The sequence below is a fragment of the Myotis myotis genome, unplaced genomic scaffold (genome assembly GCF_014108235.1).
Source record: "Myotis myotis isolate mMyoMyo1 unplaced genomic scaffold, mMyoMyo1.p scaffold_m19_p_3, whole genome shotgun sequence".
NCBI lineage: Eukaryota > Metazoa > Chordata > Mammalia > Chiroptera > Vespertilionidae > Myotis > Myotis myotis.
This window is the reverse complement of record NW_023416335.1, coordinates 55,796,856-55,819,261: the sequence shown is the minus strand read 5'-3', so window position 1 is coordinate 55,819,261 and position 22,406 is coordinate 55,796,856. Positions and strand designations below refer to the sequence as shown.

General features: G+C 38.1%; 1 protein-coding gene across 2 annotated transcripts in view; it reads left to right on the top strand.

Moving 5' to 3' along the window:
• The window catches only part of SLAIN1 (SLAIN motif family member 1), a 55,229-nt gene that overhangs the window by 10,350 nt on the left and 22,473 nt on the right, over positions 1-22,406 (top strand). For both annotated transcript variants that reach the window (XM_036300757.1, XM_036300756.1), the window contains exon 2: positions 5,119-5,258. In XM_036300757.1, the coding sequence (XP_036156650.1) occupies positions 5,119-5,258 (140 nt within the window). The remainder of the gene's footprint in view (positions 1-5,118; positions 5,259-22,406) is intronic.

Sequence of the window (22,406 nt, the reverse complement as noted above, 5' to 3'; positions counted from 1 at the left end):
TAGCTTTGTAATGAGTCTCAGTCAGCAGTAGCTGTCTAACTTTGTTATTTTCTAAAGGTTATTTTAGCTATTCTGGGATCTTTGCATTTCCATGTGAATTATAGAGTCAGCTGTGACATTCGTGCAAAAAGCCTTCTGAGATTTTGATTGGGATTTTGTGTTAAATAGATAGCTCAATTTAAGAATAATTGACATCTTAATATTTAATCTTCTGACCCATAAATATTTTATTGATTTTTAGTGGGAGAGGGAGGGAGGGAGCCAGAGAGACAGAGAGAAATAGATGTGAAAGTGAAACATTCATCGGTTGCCTCTTGTACAACCCCCACTGGGGTTTGAGCCCAAAACTCAGGCATGTGTCCTGACTGGGAATCGAACCAGCAACCTTTTGGTGCATGGGCCGATGCCTAACCAACTGAGCCACACTGGCCAGGCCCTGACCCATAACTATTGTCTCTCCATTTATTTATATCTTTAATTTATCTCAGAGTATTTTGTAGCTTTCAGTGTATAGGTCTTGGCATCCTTTGTCAGATTTATCCTTAGGCATTGTGTGTGTGTGTGTGTGTGTGTGTGTGTGTGTGTGTGTGTGTGTTTTATGGTAGTGTAGTGGAAAGTGAAATTTCAAAAATACTGATTATTGCTACTATATAGAAATACAATTAACTTTTATACATTGATCTGGTGGTATCCTACAGTCTTGCTAGAAAACTCCCTTATTAGTTCTAGTACCTTTTGTGTAGATTCCTCAGATTTTTTAAATATAGATAATCATGTCATCTGTGAGTAGACAGTTTTACTTCTTTCTTTCCAGTGTAACTGTTTTTATTTATTGTCTGATTGCACTGACAGGGGTGGGCAAACTTTTTGACTCGAGGGCCACAATGGGTTCTTAAACTGGACCGGAGGGCCAGAACAAAAGCATGGATGGAGTGTTTGTGTGAACTAATATAAATTCAAAGTAAACATCATTACATAAAAGGGTACGGTCCTTTTTTTTTTTTTTTAGTTTTATTCATTTCAAACGCCCGCGGGCCGTAGTTTGCCCACGGCTGGGCTAGAACCTCCAGCCCTCATCTTGTTCTAATATTAGGGGAAAAGCATTCATGGTGCTTCACCATTACAGATGCTGTTTTTGTACACGTGTTTAATGTGATCAAGGATGTTTCCTTCTATTCCTAACTAGCTGAGAGCTTTTGTCAGGAATGGATGCATTATGCTTTAGTCTTTGAGATTATTATATGGTTTTTCTATTTTAGTGCATATGATAAGTTACATTTATGTTTTACTGGGAAGCCAACCTTTCATTCCTGGGATAAACCCTACTTGGTAACGATGAAGTATGCCTTTTATATATGGCTGAACTCAATTTGCTAAACTATTTAGAATTTTTGCTTCTATGTTCATGAGAGATAGTGATCTTTATAATTTCCTTCATTATAAGGTCTGAGTCTGGTTTCAGTATCAGTAACACTGATGTCATAAGATGTGTTAGGATGTGTTTCTCTTTTTTTTTTGTTGCGTTTGTCAAGAATTGGTATTCTTTTTTATGTATTAGATAGAATTCAGTGGTGCAAACTTCTGGGTCTGGACTTTTTTTGTGGGTAGGTTTTTGTAATTTTCTATCCTTTTAGCCTGTGTGTTTATATTTAAAGTGTAAATGTTGCCCTATCCGGTTTGGCTCAGTGGATAAAGCGTTAGCCTGCGGTCTCAAGGGTCCCAGGTTCGATTCCGGTCAAGGGCATGTACCTTGGTTGCGGGCACATCCCCAGTACGGAGTGTGCAGGAGGCAGCTGATCGAAGTTTCTCTCTCATTCTCTATCCCTCTCCCTTCCTCTCTGTAAAAAAACAATAAAATAAATAAAGTGTAAATGTTGAAGGCAGCATGTAATTGGATCGTTTGTGACCCCTTTGAAAATGAGGAGAATATTGTCCACATACCCATCAGAATATTTCCCCTTAGTTTTTATTGGTTAGGATTGTGTCCAGGGCTTGTGCCTAAACCAGTCACTGGGCAAACAGGAACAATGGGATTACTAGATTGGCTTAGCGCAGTGCTTCCATCCTCAGTGTGTCTCCAGACAGCTGTATCAGTATCCCCTGGGAACTGGTTAGACATGCCGAGTTCTTAGACCCCATCCCCAGACCTACTGAATCGGGTAGACTTGCCTGTAATCAGGTGTTAGCAAGTTTTGTTTCAACAAGCCCTCGTAGAGATTTCAATGCACCAAAGATTGAGAACAACTGGCCTAGACTAACCTTTTCTGGGGGCCTAGAGAGCTACCCGGTTCTGGACAGTTCAGAAGTCCTTTAGCAGGGGAGGGTGAATGGGATGGATTTACGTAGGTAGGTGATAATCTTGTCCCAGTAGATGGAGGTGGGGCCCAGGAATATAAATTTTTTAACTAATCAATATACTCTTGATGAAGGCAGGATTGTCCACATTCTCAGGGAATGATGATATATTGGGATTACTATTAAATCAATTCAAACAGATATTTTAGGATCCTCATTTGCAATAGGAGTTAGATTGTATCCTATTGGTACATTGGGCCTGCTGCCTGGTTTATATGGCTGGTCAGCTAAATTTTTACATTATTATTTTTTTTATACTGCCTACAAGAAACTCACTTTATTCCTTTTTTTATTTAAATTTTTTATTGTTGACACTATTGCAGATGTCTCCCATCCCTCTCCCCTCCTTTGCCCACCTCTATCCAGCCCCTGCCCCCTTCCCCTCCTTTGAACTTCACCGCACTGTTGTCTGTGTCCATGGGCTATGCATATGTGTTCTTCAGCTAATTCCTTCACCTTTCTTGATCCAGTCTCCCTCACCTTCCTCCCTTCTGACATTTGCCAGTCTGTTCCATGTATCCATGCCTCTGATTCTATGTTTTTCATCAGTTTGTTTTGTTTGTTAGATTCCATATATTAGTGAGATCATATGGTATTTGTCTTTCTCTGGCTAGCTTATTTCGCTTAGCATAATAATCTCCAGGTCCATCCAGGTTGTCTTAAAGGGTAAGAGTGCCTTCTTTTTTATAGCAGTTGGTCCATTGTGTAAATGTACCACCGATTTTTAAAATATGTATTTTAAAATATGTTTTTATTGATTTCAGAGAGAGGATGGAGAGGGAGAGGGATAGAAAATCAATGAAGAGAGAGAATAATTGGTTAGCTGTCCCCTACACACCCCCGACTGGGGATGGAGCCTGAAACCCAGGCATGTGTCCTGATCAGGAATCAAACCTTTACCTCCTGGTTCATTGATTAACACTCAACCACTAAGCCACTGATGGGCACTTAAGCAGTTTTCAGATCTTGCCATTGTAAATAATGCTGCTATGAACATAGGGGTGCATATATTCTTTCTGACTGGTATTTCGGGATTCTTAGGATATATAATCAGAAGTGGGATTGCTGGGTAAAAAGGCAGTTCTATTTTTTATTTTTTAAGGAAACTCCACACTGTTTTCCACAATGGCTACGCCAACCTACATTCCCACCAACAGTGCACTAGGGTTCCCTTTTCTCCTTGCCAGTGTCGTCCTGGAGACTGACTAAATAATATTTGTTATATTACTAAATAGTTAAAAAAAATCAACAGAATCCTATTTCATGACATCTGAAAATCAGCTTTTAATGAGTATGGGTAAAGTTTATAGGAACTTATTCATTTGCATATCATCTATGATGTCTTTGGACTGCAATAGTAGAGTCGAGTGGTTGTGACAGAGCCTGGCCCACAAAGCCTAAATACTTACTAGCTGGCCCTTTACAGAAAAAGTTTGCCCATCCCTGACTTAAAAGAATAATTTACCAATGAACAGTATATTCCCCAACCATCTTGGACAACTGATAAATTACTCTAGTAGGTGGGAGTCCTGACTATAAACAGTAAAAGAGTGAATAATGAAGTGTTATTTCAAGAAAGTGCACTCATTAGAATTATGGTAACTTTGTGGAATATTACTTTAATGAGATTTGTAATTAGAAGCAGCTTTACAAAATAAGGTCAATTATTAGTGATTATAATTTTCTTTCTTTTTTAAGTTAACTATTGGTTAATCCTCAAGATAAAACTTTTTATATAACCCTATCACTGAAATTCTAAAATTTACCTTAGCCCAGTATATCAATGATAGGAAATCTTTGTTTTAACTTATAGTGCCTCCTTGTTATTTTGTGTCCTACCCATTATTATGTAACTAGAGGCCCGGTGCATGAAATTCGTGCACTTGGTGGTGGGGTCCCTCAGCCCAGCCTGCACCCTCTAACAGTCTGGGAGCCCTCAGACAAGCCGTCAGTCAGACATCCTTAGCGCTGCCACAGAGGCTGGAGAAGCTCCCGCCACCGCCGCTGTGCTCGCCTGCCGTGAGCCCGGGCTCAGGGCTTCTGGCTGAGCGGCGCTCCCGCTGTGGGAGCGCACTGACCACCAAGGGGCAGCTTCTCTGTTGAGTGTCTTCTCCCTGGAGGTTAGTGCACGTCATAGCAACCAGTCATTCTGCTGTTCGGTTGATTTCCATATTAGCCTTTTATTATATAGGATGGTATAGATGCTGGAAGGGAACTCTTCCTAAGATACATTCAAAAGCTGTTTGTTTGGCTTTAATAAGAATGAAGCACTTACCAAATTTAGAATAGACTTTGACTAGAGAAGTTTCTGATTATTTGAAGGTTGAGAGCATGAATAAACAACTGACATTCACTTGTAAAAAGCACATAAAATTTGCTTTGTTTGCTATGTCATGCTTACATACATTAGCTCAAGTTCATGTAAGATTCTATTGCCAAGAAAGAGATGAAAATGTTTCTTTCTGGAAAAGTGAGGTAGTCAGATCATCCTGGTATCTGTTCAAGGTTAGTTCAATAACAAAAGCCTCCAATCTCTGACTCTGAGATATATTTTCACAGTTTTTGGAGTCCTTCCCACCAATCTGCATCCCCATTCTACTTGGGGATGTTTGTCTGTTAAAAAGTAGTTTTGGTATTTAAACTAATCAAATGTGAGTTCTGTTTTGGTAGAGATTGTTAATAAATACGTGTTATTTTTCTCTAGAAGACAGGTATTCTCTACATACCTATATAATACCTATAATGTAGATTTCTCTTTTTAAGGTTATACGTTGGGTCTTCAAAGACATTCTCATCATCAGAAAAATCCCTGAGCCCTTTGCAGTGGTGTAGACACGTCCTAGATAATCCGACTCCGGAGATGGAAGCAGCAAGGCGCTCCCTGTGCCATAGACTGGAGCAAGGTAATTGCAAACTGATACCTTTACATTCTTAGACTCTCGCTACTGTCAACTCTGTTTTTGCTGATTTTGGAATAGATACTTAAATAGAAAAACCTTGCCCTGAGGTGTGGCTGTTGCATGCACTTCACATGTATTACACATCAGGGGTTCTTAATATAGAATATATTTAGTTTTGTGTTTATTTTTTAGCCAGATTTTTAGCTTGTATTAGTTTGTATTGTACAGTAGAAATACACTTTTTTTTTTTCTTTCTGTTTGAAAATATACTATAACTAAAACGGGTCAGTCTTAAATTCTCTGGGGATAGTAACAAGGTTGTGTGGCTGAATTCCAAGATAGAAAACTGAAGATTCATTCGATGTGAGTACTGACCATTTTGAGTTCCTTAACTGGAAGTACTAACCTTCATAAATAGGAAAATAATCTTGTATTATATGTAGCATTAATTAACTTATGGAGCCCAACACAAGTTTAAATTAAAAAAAAAATTAGGACTGTTGTAAAAAGAAAAATAGCAAAAGAAATGAGTAGTACTCAGCGCCTTTGATTAAGTAGACTACTTAATTAAAGCTGTGATTATTTAGGCTTTTGATTGTCTCTTAACTTCTCAGTATCTGATTCATTATCTAGGAACACTATTTCTATCCCATGGACTACCTGCCTCCAATTGTCAACTTGAGTTTGAAAATGCAGATTTCTGCCTGGCCAGCATGGCTCAGTGGTTGAGCATCCACCTATGAACCAGGAGATCACGGTTCGACTCCTGGTCAGGGCACATACTCAGGTTGCCAGCTTGATCCCCAGTGTGGAGTGTGCAAGGCAGCCAGCCAATGATTTTCTCTCATCATTGGTGTTTTCTAGCTCTCTTTTCTTCTCCCTTCCTCTCTGAAATCAATTAAAATGAAAGAAAATGCAGATTCCTGCCTCTTCCAGACTAAACAATCAGTGTAGCTGGGAGTAGGGCCAAGGGAATCGGCATAGACAAGCTCACAAGTGTGGCTCTTATGGGCACTGCAGTTTGAGAACAGTGCCTATGAAACTCTTCAGGGATAATGAATGATTATAAAAATATTTGGACATGATAAGACAAAGTATAATAGGTAACATTTCTTGAGCTCTTAATTCTGTGATAGAACATTAAGTTTTTCATATCTTTATTTTATTCAGTCCCACCCCACTCAACTGCGGTTGGTACTCTCCTCACTTTTAGAGGTGAGAAAAGTGAAGTTTAGAGAAATTTGGGGGATTATGAGGCCAGAGTGATACCCTGGGGGCAGAGATAAGAGCCTGGGTGTCCCCAGTGCCGAAGACTGTCCTTAACCAGTATTCTCAACTGTGTTTTTTGTGTGCTTGTTTTTTGGCACAGTCATTAGGTAAATTTCAGTCTGTTTTAAATATTTGGGGAAGATCAAATTTAAAAAGCATGTTTTATTAACATTTTAAAGTGAAATAAGTTATTTAGTAATAGAAAGTTGAAGAGTGGAATAGGAACAAAGGAGTATTGGGGTTAAAACTTTGGCAACAGATGCTTATCTAAGAGAGCAGCTCTCAGAGTCAGAAGACTCTAATCTTGATTCTGTTCCCTTTTACCTGCATGACCCTAAGCCACCATTTAATCCCTCTGGATGTTTCCCTTTCAAGGTTGTTTAGCTCATCCCTAAATTTCTTTATCCTTGATTCAAGGACTTTTTAGATGTACATTTTTAAAAAACATGAATGTGTCTTAACTTTATTTAAAATAAAATTTAGAACTAGAGTTCTTTAGCTCAGGGGTCACAGACTTTTCGGAAAGGGACCGGATAGTAATAGGTTAGGCTGTGCAGCCCCACAGTCCTTGCCATCACTAGAAAAGCAGCCATAGATGCAGACAGTAACGAACACAGCTGTGTTCCAATAAATCTTTACCTTCTGACATTGAGATTTGAATTTCATGTGAATTTTTTTTTCATGTGTCACAAAATAATATTTTTATTTTTTTAAAGCATTAAAAAGTGTTAAAACCATTCTTAGCTGGTGGGTATTACAAAAACAGACAGATTGGATTTGGGCCCTTCAGACTATTTGCATATCGGGTACATTGACATACACTCTTTTTTTTTTTTTTTTTTTTCAATAGGGGAGAGGCTTTTCTTAAATTTGATGTAAATAATCCTGATTGCTGAGGGCTTTTGAGAATTTAGACTAAGTGCCTGATTATCTGATTTTCCACTCATTGACTAGGGGCTAAAGCAGAATTGTGAGGTTATGGGGAAATGAACTGAAAGCTAGAGTTTTATTCATGATGTTATTTATTTAAATTTTGTTTAATTGAAGTTAAGCAGAGAACTAGCATTTCAAAACCAAAATTAGTCTTTTGCTAAATTTGTAAATCCTCTTTTGCTCTAAGACTAAATGCTTTTGTTCCAAAGATCCATAATCCCAATATGAGATAAGAAGTAACCCCATAGAATAGGTAATCAATGGTTGAATTTCTCTTTTTGAAATTTATATTTTATAAAGCATTATGTCTGTAGTTTAGAAATATTAGTCTTGTGGGTACTTTAAGAAAAATAGCAAATTCCTACCCCATCCTCCCATTCCGTTTTATTACCTAGATATAATTACTTAACAAAAGCTATTTGGCCCTGGCTGGTGTTGCTCACTGGTTAGGGCATAAGCCTGTGTACTGAACGGTCGAAGGTTCAATGCCTGGTCAAGAGCACCTACCTCTCCTGGGTTTCAAGTATCAGTTGGGGTGGGTGTGGGAGGCAACCAATCGATGTCTCTCTCACCTCTCTCTCTCTCTCTTCCTCTTCCTCTTCCTCTTCCTCTCTTCCTCCCTTCCTCCCCCGCTTCCCCACCTTCTACTCTCCCTCTGAAATGCAATGGGGGAAAAAATCTTCCAATTAGGATTAACAATAAAAGCTGTTTGTTTTTATTTTGTTGTTTGCCTCTTTATAAATTCCATGCCTATATGGCTATTGCTTGAGTTGTAAATTTTAAACATTATCCATTGGCTTTCTGCTTTGGGTGGTGAAGGTTTAATTTTTTAACAACCCTCCCTCCCCAATATGGTACTATTTTTTTTTTTTAACATATCCTCCCATGTAGCTTTTTACTAATTTTAGGCTGCATCAATTGATTATGATAGAAATAGTCACATCTAAGCCACACAATAGTTTATCATTATGTTTCTTTTCTCATCTAACTTTCTGTTTTTCCTAGAGTTAATTGTAAAAAGACACTTACTTGATTTTTTGGTCTTTGTCATTAATTTATCCCCAGACTCTCCAAATGAGGCATCCTTTGTACAGTTGGACATATAAAGCCAAGTTTGTTTGTTTATTTATTTATTTATTAAATATATTTAGTGATTTTAGAGAGGAAGGGAGAGAGAGATAGAAACATCAATAATGAGAAAGAATCATTGATTGGCTGCCTCCTGCATGTCCCCTACTGGGGATCAAGCCTGCAACCCCAGCATGTGCTCTTGGCCAGATCCTAACCTGGAACTCTTCAGTCCTCAGGCCAATGCTCTATCCATTGAGCCAAACCAACTAGGGCAAAGCCGATTTTTTTAAAAAACACTATTCCTCCTGGTAGTGTCCTGTGTTTTCTTACTCTAGACTGAACTGGCTCTCTGTGGCCCTGTACACAGCTGTCATGGTGGGCCTTCCTTCTTCTCTCTTCAGTGCTGTATCACCTGTCTCCTTGCTGGAGAGAATTCCTTTTCCTTATATTCCATTTTAGTAAAATATATTCTCCTGTTGCTTTTTGGGGGAGTAGGAGAGAATAGAGGATCCATGGGAGAACCTCATATGTCTGGAAGTGCCTTGGTTGTACCCTCACTCTTACACTTGATTGGTTTTTGGACTCAGTATGGAATTCTATGGTTTCTCAGTATAGAAACCTTTCCAACAGAGTTTAGAAGGCTTAGTCCATTATATTTTAGCTTCAGGATTGCTTTTGAAGTCCTGTTCCTTTCTTGTTTCTGATTCTTGTGACCTTTCTATTTAAAATACACTAGGTATTTTAGAATAATTTCTTTCTGGTATTTTGAAATTTCATTTTTGTGCTAGACAGTCAGTGTGTGTAATTCAACCTGGAAACTCAAGTTGGGCAAAATTTTAAGCATTACTTCTTTATAATTCTCCCCTCCCCTCCAGTTTTCTCTGTTCTTTATTTCCAGATACTCCTTTTATCAAATCTCAAATATCCTGGATTCCTGTTCCCATTTTTTATTCCTTTCTCTCTCTCTCTCTCTCTCTCTCTCTCTCTCATTTTTTATCGATTTATTTTTCCTATTTTCTTGGAGATTTTTTTAAAAAACCTTTTCTACACTCTTAGCTGCATATTTATTAAGTATCTCCTGTGTGTCAGGGACCATTGCAGGTAATGGGGATACAGCAGTGATCAAAACTGATGTTAAGTCCCTGTGCTCACTGAATTTTTTACCTTCTGGTGTGTACTGACTTTACACTTACTCCTCCTGTTTTTGTGTAAAGTACTGTTATTTGTGTAACATAACTTAAATCTAGCAGCTTTCTGTTTCAGTTTACATAATAAAAGCCATCTTTGAGGAAAGCAGGGGAGGGAGCCCAAGTGTTTCAGTAATTTGCTATAGACTTTGAAACAGTTGTCCTGTTTTGGTTTCATCCTAGAATCCCTACCCTTTGTGGTACCTGGCACCTTCAATTCCAGAGCCCTCCCAGGTCCTTGTTGGCTTATCCCCCACTGTGGGCCCTCAGAGCAGTGAGTGCTGAAACGGAAGTCTGTTACCTGATGTTCATCTGTTGTCTCACCTCTGAATGAAATGACTTGACTCAGTCTGATGGGGCCTCCTTCCCTATTGTCTTCATCTGTTTTAGAAGACTTTTAGTTTAGTTGCCATTCTAGTGTGGGTTTGTAAGAGAATAAATAAAAACTCATATTTTGTCCTTCATATTGAAGAATTCTTACTGGCTTTCAATTTAGGGGGTCCTTTGTCAATGATAGCTAATTAACATGTCACAAATTACAGTTTACTTAAATGTTATTAATAATTAGTATAAATATTTAATTGAAATAATGTGAACATTCTATATTTTAGAAGTTTCAAGTAACTCTAATGAAGCATTTTCTTTTTTATTTAGGCTTAATTTCTCTCTTGAACAGTCAGCATTTTCAGGGAACAAATATTATTGAGCATTTTCTTTGAGATCAGGACTCTTCATTTGAGTATAAATTGCTCAAGGACAGGGTCACACCAGGTAGAAGGGAACCTGGCCTATCCTATAGGCTGTTGCTAAAATAAATGAAATTTTATTTCTTTCTGAACCCAATGTCACAATGACTACTGTTACAATTTCAGTTTGGGTTTTGAATATTTTAAGATGTGGTGGAGTCTTTGCACCGCTTTCCGTACTAGCCATCTCCTTCTTCCAAAAGAAAGTCTGGCGTCACTTGAAGTATCAGCTTGTGGCATTGTTTTCCCACTCACCGGCATGTTTAATTTTAAGTAATTAGTTTTTACTTATTTTACTGCATTTTGTTGCAAAATGATCAGTAGTTGTATACATTCCCATGAATTTAAAGACTATTTGGTAAAACCATCCACTGCCATGACAAGGAGCAATTAGGGATTAGATTTGAAGAAAGGGTAAACTCATCCTTTCAGTCTCTGGTGTGTTCTCTCTCTCTCTCTCTCTCTCTCTCTCTCTCTCTCTCTCTCTCTCTCCCTCCCTCCCTCCCTCCCTCCCTCTCTCCTTTAAATCCTCACCTGAGGACATGCTTAGAGAGGGGGAGAGAGAGAGAGGCAGGGAGAGAAACATGGATGTGAGAGAGGAACATTGATTGGTTGCCTTCTGTATATGCCCCAACTGGGTATCGAACCTGCAACCCAGGTATGTTCCCTGAGTGTAAATTGAATGGGCAACCTCCTGGTGCCCAGGACGATGCTCAACCAACTGGGCCACTCCGGCTGGGCTCTGTCTCTCTTTATACGCACTCACTGTTTTACCAAGGGATGGGTAAATCTTTTTTAATATTAGCCTGGGACTTCAGATAAGGTGCTGCTTCTTAGCATATATTTTAGATATTTGCCCCTGATTTTAGGGGGAGAAAATTACTCATAAATTAAACGTTAATTCCCTGTAGAACATGTGTAGAAGGGCCATAGCTAGGAGGAGCCATAGTGTATGGAGTGGGTGGACCTTATATACCCTCTGGTTCCTTGGTCTTGAATCCCATCCCATTCTTTTCTTATTCCCTCCTATACTCTAGAACTTAGCCTCTGCTGTTTTCTTGATTACAAATTATCTGTCTTTCCTGCTTAAGAAGGATGTATCTCCAGGAACAGACTGTAGTAAGGGTTTGTCAAGCTCAGTTTATGCAGGTACATTTGGCAGCATTTCCCCCAAAATTATCTCTAATTCTGTCATTGCTAATGGTAACTTCTTGAAGGACCTCTAGCTCTCCTTTTGCTACTTACATTTTTTATTTGGGAGATCTTAGCTAGGCTTGCTCTATCTGACATCATTGTGACTGGATCTGTGTTACAGGAAGTATTCAAGTTTTGTCTTGAAGCTGTGAGGAAAATCTTATTAAAATCCTGATCTTCTGAAAGTTTGTTTTTCTGAACAAAATGAGGGAAAGTAAGTCATGTTTTGTAATATTTAATTTTATAGGGCGATAACAAGGGTATTATAATTGTTTTAAGATATTGCTAAGTGAAGTTTGTCTTCACAGTTCCAATTTTGCAAATTGGTTAACTGTGTGTGTGTGTATTTGTATGTGTGAGTGTGTATAAGTCACAATGGGATAATTATTTTTGGTGGAAGGTATATATATATTCTTACAGATGACTGATATGTATTAATTACCCTTAAATTCTCATAGGGCAAATTAATTGAACATTAATTAAATCAATTGAAACTTTTTATTGTGGAACTAAAACTTACTTTCCCTTTTCCAAACTGGTTTCTTTAATGTGAAAATTTTATAATTTATAAAGTTAAATCTTTTGGTACTTCTAAATCTGCAGTCCATTGGTATAAAATTAACTAAGAAAGCCTAGAATGATATTTCTCTCCCCCCCTCCCCCCCAAAAAAAACAAACAACAACACTGAACCCTCATTTGAATGTGCAATATTAGACAAAACTCAAAATTTTGGTTGTTTTCTTCTCTTTGGAAAATGGTCCTAACATTTGTTACTTTCTTTTTGGAAGCATCTGAGGATAGGGGCCTACTCCTCAATTTCATTCTGAATTGCCAATGCTTAATAACCTTTCAAACAAGTTTTAAGTTCCGAATGTTTGGCTTTTGTGATTTATTAATTTGACTATATTTAAATTCCTTAGATGAACAAAGAAAGTAATTGAACATTTGGTGTTATAAATGGTATCTGAGTAGCCACGCCAAGAAGAAAAATCACATAGTGGTGCTCATTAAAATGCTAGTCTGAGGGTGGAGATTTGAGTCTGTTTTGTTCATCGCTACCCCCCCCCCCTCCCCTCAGTGCCTGGAATAGTTCCTATCACATTGTGGGTGTTGAATGCTAATTATGGTGGAGAGTTTTGACCTAGTAGTTAGACTTAGTGCCGGTAATGCCTCATCCCTAACTGAACTGTGTGACGAGAAGCATGCCACTTGTTTCTAGTGTTTTGCTCAGTAAGTGGGGACATTGAATAGGTTTCACAGAGCTATTAGAAAGATTTCAGGAAATGTTGAATGTGAAATTACTTTGAAAAATATGAAGTGCTTTATATGTATATGCAGTTATTTATTCAGAAAATGAACCCCAAAAATACAGGGAACACTCTTCGTTTAGCTACTTATACTTTATAGAAAGCTAATAGTATTTTTTCCTTTGGGGATGTCTGTTTTCTCTAATTATAAATAAAAATATTAGTTAGAGTTAGAACTCTCAAATTGAAAAGTTTTAATGAATGTACTTTATTCAGGAATAGTAAAACATTCAAGACACATTGTTAGTCTATTTCTTTTCTTCTGTTTCTTCTTAGATCGATGTATTCCATTTCTGACATGCTTTTCTATATTCTTCCCCTACCCCTTTAGAATATAAATAACAAACACTCACAGAACTTTCATGGACAGCATTAGCTCACATGATACCCTACATTGGAATGAGACTAGAGTCTGAGCTAAGTCCAGGTCATGAGGCTGGGATGTTAAATAACCAAGTAATGATCAAAAGCTTATCTAAGTAATTTGAAACACCCAATATGTGGTTCAGTTAATTTGGGCCAGTTAATAAAAGCTTATCTTGCCTTAAGATACTTGAATGTCCATAACTATTGAATCAGGACAGGTCACATTTGAGGAGTGTGGGTATAGTTTTCACAAATAGTGTAGCCTTGCACAATTACTATCTTGGGTCATGTTTCCCTATGACTGTGTCTCATCTCCTCTGGGATTATGCTAAGCAAGTGTGAATGGTTATTACTTCTTTATTGAGTTTTTCTTAAATCTTCATGATACCTTTTCCATTTGTGTCTCAGTTGTTATGATGGAGTATTTCTCTCTAAATTTAGCCAATGAAGTGGAAAGTGGTTGGCTAATCCAGTGCTCTGAAGGTGACCTTTTCATTTGTGAAAGCCGCACAGATTGAACTGAGACATTAAGAAGCTTGTTAAGTGTCTGTCTCCTGGAACCTGTCCAGTCTCTCCTTGCGTGGCCCAAGATGTTATCTCCATCAGTTCATGTTTCCAGTCTTGAGGTACTCTGTCACATTTGGAGCACAAAATTGAAAGTTGGTCTGTGCAGTTCATTTTAGGTAAGCTTTGTAAAGGATTCCCTTTCTCATTGGAAAAGTAATCTGGAACCATACTGAAATATTTTGTGTAGAGACAGGTTCTCTTGACATTTGCTATTAGTCCCATATGTGGGAAATAGAAGTCACATTTCATGCCTGTGAGCTTCTGTCACATATTTTCTTTGTTTTTATGTTCAGAATAGCCCCAATGCATTTGCTTCACTACTGGTAATGTTATTTAGTACAAATAGTAACAAATAATTGAGATTGTGCTCCTATGAAATTTGTAGTTGCTACCTCATGTGTTTCTAGGTAGTTTTTATTTTGACTTTCTATCATGATTAGGAAGGTGTTTATTAAAATAAGCAATAACTTACTCTGGCCGGTGTGGCTCAGTTGGTTGGGCATTGTCCTGTCCACCAAAAAGTTGCTGATTCGATTCTTGGCCAGGGCATATGCCTGGTTTGCAAGCTTGATCCAGAGTAGGAGTGTGTAGGAGGCAGGTAATCGATATTTGGCTCTGACATCGGTTTTTTCTCTCTCCTTCTCCCTTCTTTTCTCTCAAATCTTTAAAAAACAAAGCAATAACTTATGACAGTGAGGATAAATGTTTATTATAACGAATATATAACTGACATGCTATTTTGTTACTTACCTCAATAAGGAAAAAATAAAACGAGATTCTCCCAAATACTTTGTTTACTGTTTTCATACTACTCTGATAATTGATTAAATTTCCTCCATGGCAGCAAAAATTTATTTTGGTTACTGTTCATGTCTGTTATTTGTGACCTTTACAAAATAGAATTAGTTTATGCAATAATTTGTAGACTCTCCTTTTTTGAAACACCAGGCCTTGATCAGAGAGATGATTTAAATGCTAGATCATAAAATAAATGTACTGAGTACTTGCTGGTGAGGCACAATGCTAGATACTAAGGATACAGTGGCAAGACAAACTCAATGGCTGGTGTTTGGAGCATGCAGTCTAGTACAAGAAACATTATAAATATAGCAGCTCATGCTCTTTTTCTTCCTTTCCTTTAAAACAAGCATGATGACGCTAATGGACCTGAGTCAGAGTGCTATGGCCAGGAAATAATTTCCCAAGGATATGGTACGTTGAGGAGTCATCAAGAGATAATCAAGTACCTCTATGGGAGGGGCAGGGAGCAGAACAGCCCAGAGCACAGGAACAGCATGTGCACAGGCCCTGAGGCGAGATGAGACCCATGATGTGAGAGGAACTGGCAGACCAATGTGGTGGGAGTTTTATGGAGGGAAGTGAAGAGGGAGAAAACATGAACTGAGTGGCTCTAAATGAAACTATAGAGGTGAGTGTGCAGGATTTTCAGGCAGTTAAGGATTCTGGATTGGACCTTAAGATGGTGGGGAGACCTCTGAATAGTTTTAAGCAAGGAAATGACATGATTCTGGATAGGAAAGCTACAGGGTACAGTCTGGATTGTCTTATGTGGCTGAGCCTTTTTTGAAATCTGGAAAAATCTGGGGAGTGAAATAGTGATTTTAGGAATTTTTTGGAATGTGAGTAAAGTTAGACTTTAGCACTTTTTAAGGGGGATTCTTTAGATAAACTTGAAAATGTTTTCTTATGGTTTTCTCATTAGTATTCTGAATTTCTCACATGACTTCGTGTGAGAAGTGGTAGTTAAAAATGTGGCCAAACTCTTCATGATACTTAATTTACTTTGAAAACATAAGGCTTTGATATTCTCATTTACTTATAATACATAGAGCTTTAAACTTTTATATAGTAACAAGTTTCGTGTGTTTGATTTTGGAGCTGTTGCCAGTTTCTATTTGTGAGTTTAATTTTTTTCCACTGTTACAGCTGCAAGATTGTAACTCAAGGAATGGTGTGTGTGTGTGTAAGTGTGTAAGTAAAAGTATGTCTTGAAATTTGGATTTATAGTTGTGTGTGCATTTCATAAGCGTGTGTGTGTATAGTACATGCTGTATGATTGTGTGTGATTTTCGTTTTTATAGCATTTTTAGATAAGGAATGTTGGTTCGGTAACAGGATTTCCTGGCAGTAGGAGTTGCATTTGCTGCAGATGGTGGTTGCAAATGGTGGGGATGTCTAGTCTTCAGGATGAAACAAGATACCTGTTTTTAAAAAAGGTAGAGCGATCTCAGTGTGGGATTCCTGCTGCTCATTGAGACGCAGAGCTCGAACTAACGTCAGACATTGCATTGAGCAGGCGCTGGGAGGAGTAGCAGATGGACTTCCAAAGCAGCCCACTGCTAGGATAAAGACCACCTGACTTTGCATTGTGAGGATCCCCAGCCATTTCTGCTGTTGCGTGTCCAGCACCATATGGAAAGTTTGCTATGGAATAGCCCATCCTTTACATTGTGCCTGTTTTCAGTTCTCTCTATTAAGTTAGAGGCCCATTGGGGTAATACCTGTGTTGATGCAGAAGAAACTCATACTAATTACCTCTAGGATGAATTTAGTCTTTATTCATAAATATAAACCAGTAACTAAGTCTTACTTGAATTTTGGGAAAACTTAACAGCAAGAAAAAATAAGCAGAGCAACTGACTTGGTAGGAAATGAGCACCTTAGGACCAGAGAGGAATTTGTGTGCTCAGATTTAAGACAGTAATGCACTTTTAAAACAAGAACAGATTTCTGGGAAAATAAGCAGTCAAATCACTTTTAAGTCATTTTTAATTTCTTGGAAATACTAAAAAAAAAAAAAAAAAAATGAACAGGGCTAAAAACCAAGCCGTTCACCTGATTTAGTCAAAGGGATCTCCCAAAAAGAAAGACAAAAAAAGAGAAGTTAGGGGATGTGGTGGACAGATACAGAACCTCTAATTTTTAAATAGTTTTAGAAGCAGAAACAGATAGTTGAGAGGAAGAAAGCACCAATAAATAACAAAGGAAAAACTCCTTGAGCTGAAGACAGGCAAATCCTCAGTATGAACTAGGGTAGATGAAAAAATATCTCTACCTAGGTATCCTGGTTGAACTTCAGATTTTCTAAAGGTAAAGAGAAAACCCTGGAAATGTTCAAAGAAAGAAATAGGTTATCTACACTGGTAACAGGCCTCAGACATTCCATTAGCAATATTGAATGCTAGATAAAAATGAGTATTTCCTTTAGTTTGAAGGGAAGTTATTTTCAAACTATAATTTTGCACCCAGGTAAATCCTAAATTGTGGGCCAAATGGAAGGGGTTTTTGATTCTGCAAAGATTTAGAAAATTTTACTTTGTGCACCCTATTGTGATGGTGGAAAAGTCCAAGGAAAAAATCCCTGAGATCTAGAGAACAGTGGCCACCAAGATGACCCAGGAGAAACCAGTAAAGAGGGAATAAGGAAGGAGTTGAAGCTGTAGGCTTGTCACGTACTTCACCTAGTGGTTAGGGCAGTGATGGCGAACCTATGACACGCGTGTCTAGAGGTGACATGCGAACTCATTTTTTTGGTTGATTTTTCTTTGTTAAATGGCATTTAAATATATAAAATAAATATCAAAAATAGAAGTCTTTGTTTTACTATGGTTGCAAATATCAAAAAATTTCTACATGTGACCCGGCACCAGAGTTAAGTTAGAGTTTTTCAAAACGCTGACACGCCGAGCTCTAAAGGTTTGCCATCACTGGATTACGGTCTAGTCTGCCAAGCAGTTGCATTTCTTTCCCTTGGTTTTTTTACAATATTTAGTTCCTCAGTGAATGACGCTTATTATATCAAAACACTGAAAAGCCACATTTATGTGGTTTACCATCTGCTGATCACTTTACAGAGGTCCTAATCACAACTATAGAATGGAATGATAATGCAGTAAACCTCGACAATGTAAAACTAGAGCTGTCAGATTTGGAGATGGAAGTGGCAGGTAAGAGAGTGTGTGTGTCCTCAATGTCTAACCTTTTCACTGTGGGGAGTCGGCTACCAACAAGGTGGTGTTGGTTTGTCTACTTAAAATTACACTTATAAACACTAACTATATAATTGCCTCTCAATTCTAAGACAAAACTCTTGGAAAGTGGGTCTGGCTGTTTTAGACTTTTATGTATATTTTAATGTTCTTTTATGTGCAGGTATTATAATAAAATGATGAGAGTGGTTAGTTTTAGGGACCCCCTTCCTAAATGTGTCTTGTTTGTCAAAACTTTTAAATTTATGTTTACATTCTGCCACCGCCCGAGATTAGTGGGTCAGAGGCCTTTTCTGTCACTGGGGATAAGCCACTTGCGTTGTGCCCCTCACTGAAAGGAGAGTAGATAGCCCAGGAGGTGCAGAATAGAAAGGACTGTCCAAATTTCATTTCCATCGCTCTTCTATTCAGGAACTTCTAGTGCATCCCAGTAGCCTACTGGGCTTGGATTTCCTACTATACTGTACAGTCAAGGTCAGGAGACTCTTACTGGTTATCTAGTCTATCCTTAGTTTGCAGGGCGGGGTGGGGGGGGGGATCCACTACTTTGAGACAGGAGATAATCTAGCCTTTTCCTTCATAGCATTAGATTCTGTAGCATCTTAACTTACTTCGTATTGCATGGTGGAACTTGGATGCTGTTCTAGCTGGCTGTCGCAGCCTGCATGTGGCTGTAGTCCAGTTGAAAGCAGCTGTCTAGAATCTGCATGACAGCATCACAACCTCGACAGATTATTAGGTCACTCTTTCCCCTTGTTCTTCTCAGGTTAAGTCACTACGTTCACACAGACCCTCTTGTCACATTCTATGGCTATTTTCACTGTCCTTAAATTTGATTTAAGCCTGAGCAGTCAGGCCTATGGAGAAAATGGCTCCTATAAAAGGGAATTTTTAAACATGCCTTTGAAGTGTGATTACTACTAAAGTTAAATTTCTAAAAAATCCCCCTTATTAACTGCAGGTGGGAAGTCTGCTGATGATCTGTGAAGCCTCAGAGATCACGCTGGTCCTGGATGCCACTGTATTTGGTCCGTGTGTGCTTAAAGCTCCTCTTCATTTTGACCAGCAATTAAGTGGAAATAGTTGACAGCCATAGAATTTCCTCTTTTCAACCCTCACTTTTCAGCTTTGCTCTTAGACTATGTCCTGGTTGGAGAAGACCCACAGAAGGATCCAGTAGTGGCAGTGAGAGACGAACATCTGACATGAGGTCTTGGTTAAGATTTGAGCAGAAGAGATTTGATGCTTTAATTATGATGACTATACACTTTAACCAACGAGATTGCTTTAACTGTTAAGACCTAGGAAACACTTGGCCTATTAAATTCAGATTAATAACTATTCTAAAACTCTGATTCCTGGGGATTAAGTGCTATTAAGCAATGCTCTTTGTGGTGAAATTTTTTTAACTCTCATTGACCAAATATGTACTAAACATTTGTCTGCCAATCATTGTAGGTATATAATTCCTTAGTTACTCTCAAACTTAATATATTTTAAAACTTCATCCTAATGTTGAAAGTGACTTTCTTGATTAGTTCTAGGTATTATTTAAATGGACATATTAACTCTTTTACTAGATATTTCTTAAAGGTGGTATGCATTCATATTTTTGTAAATTACTACATTTTTTATGAAATTGAAATATTGAGTATCTACAGTGTTTTGGGTTATTCATGGATATATATCATGGTTACTAATTTTAAACCATTACATTGGTCATCATAGGCTGAATGAGCTAAAATTGTGGGAAAATATTCAAATTAATCCAGTAGATTTTTCTAGCTATAATTTGAAGATTGAGAGATTTGGGGTTATGACTAACTCACCCTAATTAAATACTCCCTAAGTATACCAATTAGGAGCATCGTTTAATTCTACTTATATGAATACACTGGCAAATGCACAATAGTTAAATCCTCTTTACTTTGTGTATGCCTGGGAGAGAACACTATGAACACCTGTTTCTAAATAATTGGACTTCCTAGATCCCATATGCTTATTTATCAGGTCATGGGGAAATTAATGCTACTCAAGTTTACCCCATAAAAATAGTGGATCAGATAAGCTGCAAGCCATATGTTACTGTGACAGGGGGCTTGCTCATTTTGCAGCCAAGTCAGTCATGCTTGCTTAAAGTAAACATATAGCCTCTCCAGAGAACTTGTACCTCAGTCTGCAGAGTTTATAGAAGTGAACCAGTAAAATACTATCTTTGCCTTTGTTGAAGCTTAGCCTAAACATCTGAGTGCATCTATGGGCCAGGCATTTCTGTAGGATCTAGGTATGTAAAGATGTAATATGACCACCTAGGAAGTTTGTACTAGAAAGGCTAGTTGTGAAAATTAAAGTCTTCCTGCCCTGCTGGTTTGTGGTTTAGGTTAAAATGCTGTGTCTGCATGAAACGTCCTGCCTGTAAAAGGGAGAAGAAAAAGTATTAAAAGAGTTGATGTCTCCCATCCTTCACTGACCTCAGAGCACGCTGGGCCATGTAGTTAAATTCCTCTAATTGTTTGAATTAGAATTGAGGGCTGCCTACCTGTTGTATAAAGAGAAAATAAAAGCAGAAGAATTGAAAGTTTGTTACTTTCTCCTTGCTTCCTTTTCCCTTACTTTCCAGGACTCTGGTAAAGAGGCAAAGATTTGAACTGGGTCTGTGGTTTTGAAGAAACCATATTTCTGAAAAATGTGGCATTTGGGACATTTGTTTCCTCTGAGATAATCTTTGGATAAATAAGTGAGAACAGTTGACCTAATTTGATTAATTGTTAAAAATCAAGGTTACTTACTTTGCCACTGAGTTGGTAACATCTGAGGAAAGACTAAGTCTAGATAAGATATACGTACCCCATGTTCATTGCAACATTATTTACAATAGGCAAGATGTGGAAGCAACCTAAGTGCCCATCAATAGACATGTGGTACATATGTACAATGGAATATTACCCAGCCATGAAAAAGAATGAAATCTTAACATTTGTGACTACATGGATGGACCTAGAGGGCATCATGCTAAGTGAAATAAGTCAGAGAGAAGCAAAACCATATTATTTCACTTACATGTATAATCTAAAGAATAAAATAAACAAAACAGACTCAGATACAGAGAACAAACTGATGGTTGCCAGATGGGAGGGGGTTGAGAGGCTGGGTGAAGGGATTAAGAAGTACAAATTGCCAATTATAAAAATAGTCCTGGGTATGTAAAAAAAAGCATAGGGAATATAGTCAATAATATTGTAATAAATATGTATGGTGCCAGGTGCGTAGTAGACTTATTGGGGGACTCACTTTGTAAAATATATAAACGTCTAACCACTATGATGTACACCTGAAACTAATATTGCAGGTCAACTATAATTGGAAAAAAGATATAAAAGGCATGCCCATTTTATTTTGAGAGGACAGGTTAAGCTACCTAAGAATTAGGAGAAGTGAAAGCGTGGAAAATGTCTGCACTCTTTTTCCCACCTAGCTTCTAGAACATTTTTCCTCAGTATTTATAGAAAACTAGAGGACCAATGCACAACCTCTTGCAGTCTGGAACCCCCCAGGGGTCCTTAACACTGCCATGAAGGCGGGAGAGGCTCCCGCTGCCACTGCTGCTGTGCTTGCCAGTGAGCCCAGCTTCTGGCTGAGTGGCGCTCCCACATTGACCACCAGGGGGCAGCTCCTGCCTTGAGCGTCTGTCCCCTGGTGGTCAGTGGGCATCATAGCGACCAGTTGATTTGTGTATTAGGGTTTTATTATATAGGATTTTTGCTACAACTTGCTGTAACTTTTAAGTAGTTTTTACAAACTGCTTTATAGTTTGAGAATGCATGCTGCAAACTTGTCTGAATATTTACCACGGGCTTGCTTATTACTCTCTGACAAATACCTTTTTTCAAATGAGAACACTTCAACAGTAAGATGCTACCTTGTCAAGCTCCAGATTTCAGAGTGGAGCTCTGGTTATCTGCATTCTCAGTCTAGTGTCTCTTCTTGGTCTTTTATTACAAGAACGTTATGAAAAATTGCAGTAAAGAAGTATGCTATCGGCCACCATTGTAATGTCTCGACACCTGACATATACCCTTGCACTAAAATGCTAATCCTGTGCATGTTTCAGAGTGAATGTCATAAAACTGGCCTGTATGTTAGTCCAGGGGTTGGAAAACTACAGCCATATCTGGCCTTATGCCTATTCTTGTATGGCCCTTTCACATTATTAAGTGGTTGAAAACAAAAGAATATTTCATGGCCCATACTTTTTATGAAATTCAACTCTCATTCTATATAACTAAGGTTTTACTGGAGCATAGCCATGTTCCTTCATTTCTGGATTGTCTGCGGTTGCTGTGATGCTGTGATGGCAGAGTTGAGTAGTTGCACCAGAGACCATGTGGCCAGCAAACCTGAAATATTTACTAGCTGCCCCTTTACAGAAAACATTTGCTGAGAGTGTCTAAAGGTCTATTAATTTATTGTCTATACATCTTCAAAGTTGCCTGGCCTGAA